The 15,989-nt window shown below is 28.9% G+C and overlaps 2 protein-coding genes and 1 pseudogene across 3 annotated transcripts; 2 read left to right on the forward strand and 1 right to left on the reverse strand.

Annotated features, from left to right (window-relative positions):
• The first annotated feature begins 1,257 nt into the window (after nt 1–1,257).
• Nucleotides 1,258–3,164, forward strand: LOC112692449 (tubulin beta chain-like). The gene is made up of 5 exons (XM_025567129.1): nt 1,258–1,314; nt 1,473–1,581; nt 1,666–1,861; nt 1,984–2,143; nt 2,352–3,164. Exons 1-5 carry the CDS (start codon nt 1,258–1,260, stop codon nt 3,162–3,164), a joined length of 1,335 nt encoding a protein of 444 aa, XP_025422914.1.
• Nucleotides 3,165–9,786: 6,622 nt separating this feature from the next.
• On the reverse strand, nt 9,787–12,872 carry LOC112692398 (cardiomyopathy-associated protein 5-like). Of its 2 annotated transcripts, XM_025567062.1 has the most exons (5): nt 12,455–12,872; nt 11,083–11,259; nt 10,887–11,002; nt 10,631–10,777; nt 9,787–10,520 (listed from the first exon to the last, which is right to left on the reverse strand). In XM_025567062.1, exons 1-5 carry the CDS (start codon nt 12,532–12,534, stop codon nt 9,844–9,846), a joined length of 1,197 nt encoding a protein of 398 aa, XP_025422847.1. In that variant the 5' UTR covers nt 12,535–12,872; the 3' UTR covers nt 9,787–9,843. The 2 variants fall into 2 exon arrangements, with proteins under 2 accessions (XP_025422847.1, XP_025422855.1); XM_025567070.1 differs by lacking the exon at nt 10,631–10,777.
• Nucleotides 12,873–14,675: 1,803 nt separating this feature from the next.
• On the forward strand, nt 14,676–15,344 carry LOC112692205 (annotated as a pseudogene).
• The last annotated feature ends 645 nt before the right edge of the window (nt 15,345–15,989 follow it).

The raw sequence follows: 15,989 nt of genomic DNA on the forward strand, positions 1-15,989 counted from the left end.
GTTTAATGTTCCTACGCATCTCAAATACATAAACTATTGTATTTTTTTTTTTTTACTCTTTGGCAGGGATATGGTGGTGAAACGAATGAAGTAATGATCGTCACTTGCAAAGAGAGAAAGAGAAAGAGAGAGAGAGAGAGAGATAGAGAGAGGGAGGGAGTGAGAGTGAAAGATAGAGAGTGATGCATGGATACGATAGAGATGAAAGGGATTGAAAAGGGGTAATGATAATGAAGTGTTAGAGGTAATGTATTATCGGAGTCTAATCTGCTGAGTTTTGCAATAGAGGGTGGCGAGCAGAAAGCGACGGTAGCTTTATCGATCCCTTGGGCGGCCGGTCGCGTATTTCCGAACTCTAAATAAACTGGGACACTAGTTCCCGAGTCCGGTTAGACTATTTAGTGGGTATCCCCACTATATTTCCTAACTGATTTAAGGCGTACTATTAAATAATTATATAGCTAGAATATTTAAATACTTTTTTTTTTATGTTAGTACCTCAATAAGATTTTGATTTAGATTTATCATGGTCAATATTGATATACAAAACAACAATATTGTAAGTATAGAAAATACAAATTCATACAAATTGTGTTTAATATTTTCGCGAAAGAAAAAGTAGACATTTCCGAATGGGGGGGAGGGCACGGTAAAATGGGTATATCGATTATTACGTGGGGAGAGGTTGCATACAAATTCCGAAAACGGTCATATAAATTCATACAAATTGAGTTCTTGAATCGTGCAATATAAATTATATGAATACTTAATTATTAACATTTGAAGCGACTGTCTCGAGACAATTTCTTTCGTCAGCCCCCCTCCGCGTTCTGTATTTTCGATATTGATCGAATAGGTACTAGATTCGTGCAAAGTCTAAGAACTGTAAAACAAATTCATACAAATGACGTACAAAATATTTGAATAGAAATTTTCAGGCATTTTTTAAGTGGGGGGAGGGGGACATGTACGTTATTTACACTATACTTTCCTCGAAATATAAATACTCAATAGATTGACACAGTAAAGCTTATACAATTTTTAGAAAATATCATTAATCAATGTTATAGCACGAATTACACGTTTTTAATTAAATTGTTATTCGTATTGGCCAAAAAGGCTTAAATATTGAGATGTAGTTATTAGTTTTCTATTATTGTTTATTTTCGTACAATCGTTTTGCTCGACTATAATTTACTGCCATTCATCTTTACGGTTTTATGTCGAATAACAGTACATTTTTTCAATTTCATCATCATGCGTGAAATTTGTCATTTGCAAGCCGGTCAATGTGGAAATCAAATTGGTGCTAAAGTAATATGCAATTTAAATATATATATATTCTTGTAAGATATCGAATACCGAATGATTATACAAACACTAAATTTAGATATTATATTAATTATATTTTTGATCAACTGTATACAATGTAACAACATTACCAACTGACGAAACCCCCCTTTTGTTTATAGTTTTGGGAGGTGATCTCTGACGAACACGGCATTGACCCAACCGGTTCATACCATGGAGACTCAGATCTACAACTGGAACGAGTTAATGTGTACTATTCCGAGGCACTTGGTAAAATGGAAAATAAAATAAACAATTAATAATAATGTTTTGTTACAAGTGCTCTGATGGTGACATTATAAAATATAATATTAGGTGGCAAGTACGTACCCAGAGCGATCCTCGTGGACTTGGAACCGGGCACCATGGATTCTGTGAGATCCGGTCCATTCGGTCAGATATTTCGGCCGGACAACTTTATTTTCGGGCAATCCGGCGCGGGCAACAATTGGGCAAAAGGACATTACACCGAGGGTGCCGAATTGGTGGATTCCGTATTAGATGTAGTCAGGTAAATTGTTTAAAATTAACCGCCGACCGTCTCAACACAGTAAATCATTTGTAGAAAAAATATTTAAAAAAATTTTACTTGAATTCTCATTTACATACTGTATCAAATGTATTGGGTTTCAGGAAAGAAGCGGAAAGTTGCGATTGCCTGCAAGGATTTCAACTGACCCATTCGCTGGGCGGCGGGACCGGTTCCGGTATGGGCACGCTTTTGATATCGAAAATACGTGAGGAATACCCAGACCGCATAATGACCACGTACAGCGTAGTCCCTTCGCCCAAGGTATATAATCGCGGGCACTCCTAATGCGGGGAGGGGGGTGGCAGGAGCATGTTCACAACTGTTGAACGTGCTCGTTTGGACGTTAAATGTAATATATTCACAATCACGCGCGTATTATCAATTAATTGATTGATGTTCGTAACGATATTGGAAAGATAGTTTTTCGATAGTTTTTTTTTTTTTTACTAAGAGTCTTCTCATCTTACAGGTGTCCGACACCGTGGTGGAACCGTACAACTCTACGTTGTCCGTGCACCAGCTGGTAGAGAACACGGACGAGACGTTCTGCATCGACAACGAGGCGTTGTACGATATATGCTTCCGGACGCTGAAGCTGACCACCCCCACGTACGGCGACCTGAATCACCTGGTGTCCGCGGCCATGTGCGGCGTAACCACGTGCTTCAGGTTCCCCGGGCAGCTGAACGCAGACTTGCGGAAACTGGCCGTGAACATGGTGCCGTTCCCGCGGCTGCACTTCTTCATCACCGGGTTTGCGCCGCTCACGTCCCGTGGCAGCCAGCAGTACCGCGCGCTCACCGTGCCGGAGCTGGTGCAGCAGATGTTCGACGCGAAGAACATGATGGCCGCGTGCGACCCACGCCACGGCCGGTACCTGACAGCGGCCAGCATATTCCGCGGCCGCATGTCCATGAAGGAGGTGGACGAGCAGATGCTTAACGTGCAAACCAAGAACTCCAGCTACTTCATAGAGTGGATACCAAACAACACCAAGACAGCTGTGTGCGATATACCGCCGCGCGGCCTCAAGATGTCGGCCACGTTTATCGGCAACACCACGGCCATCCAGGAGATGTTCAAGCGCGTGGCCGAGCAGTTCACGTCAATGTTCCGGCGCAAGGCGTTCTTGCACTGGTACACCGGCGAGGGCATGGACGAGATGGAGTTCAACGAGGCCGAGGCCAACATGAACGACCTGGTGTCCGAGTACCAGCAGTACCAGGATGCGACCGTCGAGGAGGAAGGCGAAGGGGACGAGGACGAGGACGTCGACGCGTGAACAATACCACCGCTATTCCCATCCGTTCCGTTCGTACACGGACGCATAATGCATATATGATGGAAATGTGGCAACTTGAAGTCGATATTTTCAAGGTTCACAATATATCTTCAAACATAAATTACGTCATTTAAATATTAATGTAATACACGTGTAATTGTTGAGCGTTACAATATTAAATATAATATATGAATTATGATTCTGTTTAATAATTTACCGAAAACCTATATTTTCTTCGGATTAATGTTCAATACTTGAATATTAAATCGATTAAGTTGAATATTATACATAAAAAAAAAATGAATATCTTATTTAATATGTTATTAATAATTATTATAATTGTTAACAAGGTTATAATAATTATTAATAACATAATTATTAAAAAAAAATTTTATAATTGTTAACAAGGTTATAAAATTGTATTTAAAGGGGTGTGGAGGCAATATCCTCCCCAGATCTGATTTTGACAGTGACCTTAAGGGTGATTTATATTTTTCCATTTAATATGCTACTCCTATTTATTTTGAGTGTGTGCCATTATTGCCAACGCGGAGAAAATACGAAAGATAAATGAAATATAGCAATAAAACGCAATCGGACGCACGCGACGGTGCGCGATATGAAGGCGCACAACAGTGCGAGTTTCGCGATCGCGAAAAAACAGTAGATCATTTCGAAGGCCGGACATTTCAAGGCAGGCGCCTGGAGGTCAATGACGCGGTCGCCGGCTATCGTCAATTCTGGGGGTGAAGGGCCCGATCAAACTTCTTCAAAATTATTGAGGCTTCAATGATGTGCAATTTAGTGGTATTTCTAGCGTATCTCAGCGGTCTCCAAACTTAATTCGATTCACGCATTCCCAAAACAAAAATAATTTAATCACGCATCCCATGAATAAATAAAACAACTTTTTTTTTTTATTATTTCAATAAAAGCAAATAACTGTCGATCTAACTACAAAATTTTATATGATAATGTAATTTAAAATATAAATGTTTACCTTGCGTCTCCCCTCCTCCCCCAATAAATGCTTGCACCTTCTTGGAGATGCACGCCTCATAGTCTGGGAACTACATGTGTATCTTATTAATTTGTGGTTATTACAACATGGTTTTTTTTTGGGGGGGGGATTTCTCATGTGCCCTACCCCAAATTACGTGTCTGTGCAAGGGACATAGGACATTTCCACCCTCCCTTCCTCTTCATAATTTGTATTTCACCGGTCTGTTCGTTTTTACATTCGTCCGCTAACGAACAACGGCATTAACGTTAATGCGACCAGCAGCGGCTCGTGCTAAGGTACAAAGGTGCGATCGAACTCCCTGCGTACATTTTGGAATAAAATTATATTTGCAACTATACTTGTAATAGTACCTAAATAGGAAACATGATGGTCTATATTTCTTTCAGATTAATTCAAATAATTTAAAATTGTATTGGAAAATTATAGTATTTGAAAAAAATATTTGGCAATTCTTTCAATACGGTACGAATAATTTAATAATTAAACGAAGGCTAAGCGACCAATGCCTGCAATGTTAATAGTTATTAATAACAAAGCTGAGCAAGTTAACTAATATTTTTTACTTTTTAAGTTGAGTTAATATTTAAAAATGTAATTTAAGTTAAAAGTTTAGAAGAATTGTACAAATTACACAAGTTAATTACAAAAAAAGTAACTTAGTTGAAAATAAGTTATTTTTTCACATAAAATTAAAAATTATACCTTTTGATAAGCTTAATGAATAACATAATATAATATACATCTTATTATTTAAAACAAATATACGTTATTGTATTAATTTTTGAGTTTACTTTCATACCTAAATCAATTATGAAATCCTAGAAAATAGTTAAATTACTTTATTGCACTTTTTACCTATAAGTTTTCATCGACAGCTACTTATATAACTTTTTTTAATTTTACTTTTGATAATACTCATTAAATTGTAATAATCAAATTCCGGTTAAAAATATAGAATATTAGAAGTATTCGGTGCTCGTAATACTTACAGCACAAAGAAATTAATACGAAAAGAATATTATGAAGTATAACTTTTGACGACACACAATAGACTCGCTTGAATTATATACACCGCCACAATGGTTTTCAATATAAATCTTATTTCTATGAATAAAAATAATATGTATATCAATAAATTGTACTTAAAAATGAATAATGAGTTTAAAAACGTGTATAGAAAACTGGGTATATTATATACTTTATTTAGGTTTTCATAATATTGATAATTCCTATTTTTCTGTATAATCCTTAATATTTTTTGTACATTATTATTAATTATTATTTATAACAAATAATAACTTAATACTATACAGTCAGGCGAGTAGTCAGGGGGGATGTTACAGGTGTAGTAACACCTCCCCCCTCCTAATCACGTTAACAGTATACTGAAGTCTAATAAAGGTAAAAATTGATCATAAACCGTGATGAAAATATATTTATCATAACGAAATATATACTTAACAATAATGTAAAGCTAGAATCCGGCTTCTCATTACAACGTTTTATGTAATAAACTAAAGCCGTGGTTTTATGTTGTATCATGCGCGATTTAAAATAGGTACATACAACAAAAATCTACATTTGAAATTTTAATAAAATATTTAAATACTTTCTCTTACAATAGTACATTAACACATGAATAGATATTCATGTGTAATGTACTAATGTGTTTGTATTCTTGTACAATAAAGTATACGTAAAGTATTTATTTTGTTGTGTATAATTTTTAATAACACTCCCCTTTTGAAATAGCTAGCTACGCGACTGTATACAGTATATATTTATACATAAGTAGATTTATATACAAATATAAATTCGTATTTTGTAAGTTGTATAAGCCATTAGATAGGTACTTGTATTTAAATAGATTGATACTTATTGAAATCCAAGAACCGTACAAAATAGTTCGATGGTCTATTATTATTAATTTAAAATATCCACATAATAGTCAGCCATTATAAATAATATTTAATATTTTTGATAATTTTTCTTACACGAAATGTTATTTAAAACCTATGGGTTTTATAAGACGATAAATAGTAACTAAACGGTATTAAAAAAAAAAAAAAAAAAAAAAATAGTCATTAAGTTAGAAATTATTTATATACAATATATAATATTTAATTTTTACTGAAAATTGGTTTTCTGTCTAGAAATAATCAACTGTAAATGTAAATGTATCTTTATTTGAATTTTTAATGTAATAATTTTTAAATTTTACATAACACCTATCGAGTGCAATTTGATTTCAAATCAAAAAAAAATTAAAATAAAATAATATATTTAAAAATTTAATTTTTACAATTTATTTATTTAAAATATAAAATAAATAAAGATTAAAAATAAAATAGTATATGTATGTGTAGAAATAAGATAACCAATCAAAAAAAAAATAAATAAATAAAAATAATTAATTAAAAATAATACAAATGCTAAGAAACATTATAAAAATATAAGTAAATAAATTAACTAATTTTCTTATTTTTATAATTATAGTTTTATCCTTAAAAACTAGACGGGATAAAACAAAAAATTCAAGATTAACATAGATTTTATTGGCAATTAATAGAGCTCCGGACAAAAATGAGTTTATGCCACTATCCAATTAAAATTTAGGTATGTAGAAACTAATCCGAATTTGTTGTGTTCCTATTAGGTATTCTTAAACCAATTAATCTTAAAATATCTGAGCAGCCTATGAAGGTATTTAAAATAACATAAACAAACATTAAATCGATTAAATCATGTCTAATGTATAGAAAATTAATACACGAGAATCTTGAACTGATGTAAAATATCTCTAGAGATTGGACAGTGATTAATATCAGCATTTTTTTTTTCAGAAATATAAATTGAACACAGTCAGTTTCCCTTTCATAAATAGAAAAATTATTAGATTACATTAATGTGTCATAATCAAGATTAAATCTTACCAGAAAAAAGTATTAGTTTTTTTAAATACTATAGTATTTCTGTTTATATAAGCTAATATTCTATAGGAATTATTAATAAATATTTTATGATTAAATTTAACTAAAAAATCAGATTTGAAATAAATAATCAAATCTTATATTGAATAACATATTTCGAGAGGATGATCATTAATTATATAATTGTGTAAAAAACGACTTTTACATCGCGAAAAACTTATAATTTTACATTTATTATAATTTAAACTTAGATAGTTTTTTTACTCTATAAAACCTGCTCATTAAATTAGATTACAAACTGTTTAAAGATTCTATGGATTTAATTTGATAGAAAAGTTTAAATTATCATCAAACATTAAAATATTTACATACCTAGATAAAATAAGAGGAAAATCATTAAGAAGTATTAAAAAAAAAAAAAAAAAATTGACCTAAATGTGATCCTTTTGGAACTCCAGAGGTAACTGAATATTCATTATAATAATGAAAAGATATGTTAATTATTTGAGTTATATCTATAAAATATGAATATAAACCATTTAAGAAAATTTCCTCCAAAACTAAAATTTTACTTTTAACTTTAACTTTTACTTTTAAATTTTTACTTTTAAATTTAACTTAATAAACAATAAAGAATGATTTACTTTATCAAAAGCTTTAAGAAAATCCATATAAATTGCATCAATCAAATGCCTTTATCTAGATTATTAATAAGAAGATTCTGATACACAAACTAATATTCTTAGATAATAGATTATATATTTTTTTTTAGAAATAATAACTTTAAAAACTCTAGGTATAATAGGTAATTTAAAAATTGGCCTCTAATTTTTGATATTTTTTATGTCACTTTATTTTTGAATAGTAGAAATATAGGATTGCTTCCAGAAGTAGAGTAAATAAATACTGTAAAGGCTTAGTAATAATAAAATGACACATTTTTGAGGATATAGGAGAGGTAGCATTTGGACCTACACTCGATTTTTCACATACTGAAATCAATAATTTTATATTCAGATATATTATAATTGTTAAGAAAAATATTTTGAAAATTATGGTGACTCTTAACATAGGGTATTAAAAGTTGAATATCACCAATTCATTGAATTGCAATTTATCTTTATATTATTTTTATTTATACATAGGTAGTATATAACATTTATAATTTTACTTTTTGAATTTTAATTTAAAAAGTATAGATGGATTTTCGTTGTTCGAATCTATTAAAAATGAATCCCATATACAACATATATTTTTAATTTTTTTTTTTTTTCGTACAATGAAGGTGCTAGTGTATCTCACAATGTCTATAACAAATACTAATAATTCAGGAATACGGTAATTGTAACTGTAGTCATATTCATTTAATATACCATTATTTTTGTCAATAAAATGTACAAATTTTGTATTATTGTACCATAAATAGCATCTGTACCTTTTTTTTTTTGGTTTGCACAATTTCCATATTCAGAACCACTTATTATTTACTATTATAGGTACCTACTTATCATATTCTTAATGTATCTAGGTGTGGCAATAGTTTGTTAAAAGTTTTAAAAAGAATAGGCTTTTGCTGAATAACATTGTAATGTAAGTGCAAAGACCTAATTTCAAGAGTAAGTTTTACATTTTTTGATTTAAAACTTCTATTTATGGTTTCTTTAATGGGTTCAGAAGTCTCATTCTGAAATAAAATATGCATAAGTTGTAGTTTTGTTTTAAACTTTGTATTCACAATATTATACCATTTTTACACAAATTGAATATATATTATAAACAAACAAAAAAATTTCTATAGTACCATATTTAAATACTTGGCATTAATTTATTATTAAACCACTTTTACACAAATTAAACATAAGTATGTCATAAAAAAAAAAAAAATTTTAAAAAAATGCCCAAACACCATAATTAACTAAGTACATAATATAAAAACACTTGAAAAATAATATAGGTAACCAATTATACCAATAATTGTATAATGACTATTATTATTAAGTTACAATGTATATATCATAAATAATAATACATTAATGTTAAAACATTTCAACAGAAAAATATATAATTTTGTCTAATATAATTAATTTTTTAAATAGGTTAGGTAATTCGGACAAACTTAGCTACTTTAAAAAAATAAACTACAAAAAATTATATTCTCAAAATTAGATTTTACTTCAAATTGTAAAAGTACATAATGAAAATATATTTTATTATAATTATTTAATTACATAAACAAAAAGGGACTTATAATAAATAGTTACTTATTACAAATTATTTGTTTACGTATTTTTAATAGATACCCTGCATCGTATGAAATATTTATATGTGTATACATAAAAATATAAAATCATCTTAAATTCTTAAATTAATCTAATTCTTATCTTAAATTATCTTAAAATATAATACCAATATTTCATTATGGGCTTTTTCAAATGTCTCAAAAGAACATTCAAAGAAGAAATTTTATTTTTGAACACTCCTTACTGTTTAATTTATAACTATAGTTTCTCTTCTTTAGATAATAATTTATCAATTGGCCTTTATGTATCGCTTTTTAGCACTTTTTGGAGTAGCTTGGTCTGGTGTTTTGATATCTCATATAAAAGGTTTTATTTTGTTTTTTCGCTTAGGTGTATCAAAGATTATATTAAAATATAAATATATTTAATTAAGAACAAAAATATACATTATTCTTATCATTACTTTGAGTATCATATTTTTTAAATTAAATATGTTGCAATATTTGATTCCACAGACATATTGTATTTTCAATAGTCTGATTAGGACTATATATATGATCAGGACTTGGTATAGGTATAGGATTATCAATACGTTCAGGTCTACGAATAAGTTCAGGTCTATGTATACGTTCAGGTCTATGTATACGTTCAGGTCTATGTATACACTCAGGTCTATGTATACGTTCAGGTCTACGAATAAGTTCAGGTCTATATATACGTTCAGGTCTATGTATACGTTCAGGTCTATGTATACATTCAGGTCTATGTATACGTTCAGGTCTGTGTATACGTTCAGATCTACGAATACGTTCAGGTCTATGTATACGTTCAGGTCTATGAATACATTCAGGTCTATGTATACGTTCAGGTCTATGTATACGTTCAGGACGACGTGTACGTTCAGGACGACCTATAGGTTCAGGACGACGTGTACGGTCAGGACGACGTATAAGTTCAGGACGAACTATATGTTCAGAACGACGTGTACGTTCAGGACGACCTATAGGTTCAGGACGACGTGTACGGTCAGGACGACATATAAGTTCAGGACGAACTATAGGTTCAGGACGACGTGTACGGTCAGGACGACCTATAGGTTCAAGACGACGTGTACGGTCAAGACGACGTATAAGTTCAGGATGACGTGTACTTTTTGGCCTTCCTAAAATCAAAAAAATATACTTATTTTTATGTGATTAATTAAAATAATGACAGTAAATCTATTAAAATGCAGTAATAAATTATGCAAAATTTATTTTAAAATAAAATTACTTTGGATTACTTCATCAGGATTCATCATAGATATATCCATTAAAGTATGGGGCAGAGTTGTATTTAAATTTGAGCATATTTCAGGTGTTGAAGGATTTTCTGGTTCAAAATGTAAATATATAGGACTACGCATGCGTTTAGGACTTCCTAAAATTAAAAAAAAAAATATTCATTTTTATGTTATTAATTTAAATGATAATAAATCTATTAAAATGTAATAATAGATTGTGCAACATTTATTTTAAAATAAAATTACTTTGGATTACTTCATCAGAACTTATCACAGATATATCCATTGAAGTATTGGGCAGCGTTGTATTTGAATTTGAGCATATTCCAGATATTGAAGGATTTCCTGGTACAAAATACTCCCTAGATAAATTATTAAGTTGAAAAATACAATTATTAGTATTTTGTAGAAAATATGTGAATAACTGCTTTAAATACTCAACAGTTTATTAGTATGTAGTGTAGGAATTGCTCCATGTATAAGGCATTTTTTGTATTGATCAGTGAAACAGCGTTTTTCAAAATGAAATGAACAGACCTTTTGACTCGGTAAAACATCTGATTCATTGAATCCAAAGGCTAACAACCATTTTGACCTTGTAAGTGGATCTTTGGGGAATCTAAATAATTTTAAAAAAATAAATATTTATAACAATATCAATAACAAAATATTTTAATATAAAATGAATAATAAAGTAATAATAAAATAAAAAATAAAGTAATAATACATAAAAAATTAAACTTAAAAATATATATTGCCTTAAAAATTAGTTTAAAATGTGAAAATATATTAAGTATGTTAAACTAATAACTATTTTAATGTTTATTGTTTTATAACATTAATATTAACATTGTTGACCAAAAACATTTTTTATATTCTTCTCTGAATATAATTTGATTTGTATAATATTAAATGTACATATTAATTTTGTTCTTATTGAATATTCATATTTAGCAACATTGTATGTATTTTTTTTAAGAAATAGTTAAAAGAAAACAAATATATGATTATAAGGAATATATTATTTTGCTGTTTTGTATGTATTATTCTTTGGTAGTTGTGTTAAATAAAAATCTTATTTACTAGAAATATTTGAATTAATTATTTTTTTTTTTTTTATATATCATTTTTCAATCCAGAGATTAGTTTTTAACAGATTTTCTTACAACAAACATCGTCTTCTTCATTTTTTCTTGCCATTCGCCATGTTTTTGAAATCTCTATAAGAAGTGATTCCTGCATCCTATGTAATGTACTACGTATCATTATATTTCAGAAATATAGACGAAAATATATATATATATCATATAAATATAATATATACAGAATCTGTATGCGTATTTGATAGTTACTTTGTGTTTGTAATACTTAAAAGTGAACATGAACCAATTGTGAAAAAGCCACGTAAAAATATAAATATCAATGAACGATTTAAAACATAATGTAAGCAGAACACACAAACTCCCGTATACACGCAAATTGCGAAATCAAGGGCTTATATTTGTTAGGTTACTTTGTCTATGTTGATGTTAAATTAAAAGTGTTAATAAATATTAGTTATACCACAAAAAGTATTCTTAATAGTCTATTAACCTATTATAAAATACCTTTACATATTAACATTGTGTAATCGTGTCGAACTCACTACTCACACAAACCTACATTAATTATTTACAATTTAAAAATTCTATACTAAAGTAGGACTTTTCTGAATATAAATAATTTGAGAAATGCCCGTGAACGTTATGTATTGTTAACGATTCCACTAAAAATAATAGTGTAAATTATTTTTGGTTATGAATTTATATACTTACACGTGTAAAGATAATCCGGGATTTAACTCGACCGATCTCGAACAAATTATGCACACATTGTAATCAGCCTTTTCACTCATGGTTATAAATAAATAATATTAAATATAAAAATAACTAATGAGTAATAATTAATTAATAAAAAGTAGTCAAAATCGACACGATTTATAGAAAATATCAACGATCAAATAAAATATCAAAATTCAACACACTGATTACTCGTCCGACAAATAACTTGACGCATGCGCACATCGTGCACCCCATGAAAAGATTCATCCCTTATATTGATACCTACCCCGGTACGCGATCTAACGTATTACTACTTGTTGCATTGTCATAGCAATGATAAGCCGATATCTTTTAACAGCTCTTATAAGCTGGGTTTACATTTATTTAACGACGAAACGTCACGGTTCAGCGCCTTCACGACTCACCATGATTTCTTGAAAAATATTCGGGAATTGAAGGGTCTGGCGCAAAAACCGGCTGTTTCCACTTTTATTCGAAATGCATGGTTTTGCATTTTCAAGAATAATTTTGTCGATATTTAGGTGCAATAACCAGGTATATTCGGTTATTAGATTAGTTAATAGCATAAATACGGAGATGCCTGGTTACAGTGTTCGGTGCAAAAAACGGATAATATAATATAATATAAGGATAATTTCCGGAGATATCCACTTACTGCACCGAGAAGTTGACAAAAATGTTCATGCCGCATGGTATGATAAGTGATAGCAAAATATTTTATCAGATGTGACGTATCTGTCTTAATATTCATTTACTTTAGGTTAATTCATTATAATAATCTCGTAGACTGCGATAACGTTTCTTTTTCCGATTTGGACGATTCTTTCGTCGATCACGATTTTAATCTAAACTAGACAGTGATTTTGAAACAGTTAATCAATTGATTTACAAGGTGTGTTTTTTGTGTTTGTTAACACATTTTTAGCAATAAAAATGCTTCAATTTTCAATATAAGTATCTTTTCTGATATAAATGTGAATCTAGTTTGGAGTTTGAAGTGGTCAAAAATTAAAATTTCCAATACGTTTGTAAATATTAGAGAAAAACAAAAAAAAAAAAATTAAAGAAAAACGTGAGTTTTGGTGCTACAACCAGGCATCTCCATAATTTTTAGTTAATTTATTATTATAAATCAATAAGTTATTTTTTCCTTATATTATGTTTTAAAATATAGTTTATAATACATAATTTTTATGCTGCACAGTTTTGTATTATTTGTAATTATATTTCACCTCAAATTATTGTTAAGTCAAAATATGGAAAAAAAAATATTTTGGTACAATAACCAGGTATCTCCATATTTTTTTATTTTTATGAATTAAATTATGTAATTCAAATAATTTAAAATGTAAATATGTATACTTGGATAGATAGCTCTTAATTTGGAGAATTCAAATATATTTTTACAGTATTATACACTCATTAGAAATAAAACAATTTGGTTATCTGTTTGTCCTGAACTATTTCAAAAAGTGGAGATAGCCAGTTCTTGCACCGGACCCTTCAATTGTGATCGTTTGAACCTTATGGCATTGATTATAAATACTAAATACTAGTAAACTAGTATTTATAATCAATGCATGTGGTTATCTATCATTTTTGTACTTGACGTCTTACCTATACCGCTTATACTGTAGTGTCTAGTTCAATCCTATTTGGAGCACATATTCACCATATGTTGAAATTTAATTTTATTATATTATCATTATTGTTTAGTATCATAATATAATTTAAATAAAGTATAAGTATTTGAAAATTAAAATTCTTAAACATGTAACAAGAACTATGCAAGACACCCATCCTTCTCATGCCGTTGTAGTTAGTAGAAATCAATAATCATCAATATTATGAAGGTTGTATATATATCTATGGTAATTAATAGCTATTAAATATATGGTGATTCATACGCTATTGTATGTATGCAGATTATTTAATCAAACAGTTTGTTGCATTGCTATAAATGCCCATAACTATAGTTTGATAGCTTATTAATGCATTTATTCAAGGTTGCATGTGTAAATACTGCCATATATTTATCTGAAATAAAATATGTAACACATAATTACTCTAACACATCAACAACATGCATTAACATTCGGCCTAATTTACCTACTGTTCTACCAATTAATCAATTGTTAAATAATAGTAAGCATTTGTTGAAAATTTTGATGTATCTACCTAATTCAAAATTAAAATGAGTAATTTTTTAGTTATTAACATTTTTTTTAGATCTAGTATTTAGCTGGAAAATGTTTAATAAATAATCATTTGTTTGTAGATTTTGTACAAAAATCTTATATGAGTGAGTTTTTTATTGATATAGATCTTATAAGCGATAAAACCACTGAATTCGATAAAGTCACTGGTGAAACTTAACAACTTATTCTTGAAGTGGAAAAAAGAAGAGAATTATGAGATCATCGACTGTGAAAAGGTATCCCAATGTTATATATAGGCTATAAGAAGAAATTGTGAAGGTGTTGAATTGTAAGTAGTTCTTGAATATTACATTTGATAATTTGTCATTTATTTTTATCAAAAGTACATTCTCAGTTAAAGATTTGGAAAAGAAAGTTTGTATACTTATAAGATCAGTATAAGAGAATAAAATCAGAAGAAAATAACAAAGCAAGTGATTCAAAAGGAGGAAACCTCGAAAACCGTGGAAACATTTTAATAATTTAATGTTTTTGGATGATGTTATTTTGATAAAAAAAATAAGTAGGTGACTTTGGAATAATCTATACACTTATTTTGTATGAATAAATTTGTATTTTATTTATTTTTCTTTAAATATATTTTTACTAACAGGCCTGTATCAAGAATAAATCAGAAGGCATACTATGATGGATGTACTGACTAAAAATGTTGTAACACTTGGAAATGAAAATATTAAATTAAGTATGAATAAAAAATTAGAATTTATAAATAGGTACTTGTAAAAAAAAAAAAAAATGACTATTGAGCAGAGTTCAGTATAGAATTTATCTTTTATAGTTCCATCTCGTGTTTAAATATTGATAAACTATTATTTGACAAGTTAAATTATTAAAAGTTATAAAAATAGTATTTATTGGCTAAACTGCAAATTATAAAAGTGTTATTACAAATTTACCATACATTTTTTGTTATAAAAACATATAATAATGCATTTTTATATTTAAATATGTACACATGAATATATAATGAATACAGAATACAGATTTAGTTAAATGATACATAATATTTTTGTTCTTTGTTTTTAATGGTAAAAGTTAAGTGTTTTTAATAATGTTTTAATGTTAATAATGTGTTAATGTTTTTTTAAATTAACAAATGTAACTTGTTATTTATTTCAATAATTTTAAGTATAAATATATGATGCATATTTGAGCATAATTTATTATTATATGCTCAATTCTATGAGGGAAATACTCAACTTTTTTAACTTGTACGAAAAACGATTTTGCTCAATTTACATAAAATAATATGCACTAATAACGTCAAAAATCAACTATATGTCAATACA

The sequence above is a fragment of the Sipha flava genome, unplaced genomic scaffold (genome assembly GCF_003268045.1).
Source record: "Sipha flava isolate LNK unplaced genomic scaffold, YSA_version1 116_pilon_pilon, whole genome shotgun sequence".
In the NCBI taxonomy this organism is placed as follows: Eukaryota; Metazoa; Arthropoda; class Insecta; order Hemiptera; family Aphididae; genus Sipha; species Sipha flava.

Bases quoted from the DNA above. Each gene is read 5' to 3' on its own strand.
- LOC112692449 (XM_025567129.1), top strand. From the start codon at position 1,258: ATGCGTGAAATTTGTCATTTGCAAGCCGGTCAATGTGGAAATCAAATT. The intron at 1,582-1,665 runs GTAAAATGGAAA...ATATAATATTAG, and splicing joins GTACTATTCCGAGGCACTTG to GTGGCAAGTACGTACCCAGA. The intron at 1,862-1,983 runs GTAAATTGTTTA...ATTGGGTTTCAG, and splicing joins TCCGTATTAGATGTAGTCAG to GAAAGAAGCGGAAAGTTGCG.
- LOC112692398 (XM_025567062.1), bottom strand. From the start codon at position 12,534: ATGAGTGAAAAGGCTGATTACAATGTGTGCATAATTTGTTCGAGATCG. The intron at 11,003-11,082 runs GTTGAGTATTTA...TAATTTATCTAG, and splicing joins ACACTACATACTAATAAACT to GGAGTATTTTGTACCAGGAA. The intron at 10,521-10,630 runs GTAATTTTATTT...TTTTGATTTTAG, and splicing joins TCCTGATGAAGTAATCCAAA to GAAGGCCAAAAAGTACACGT.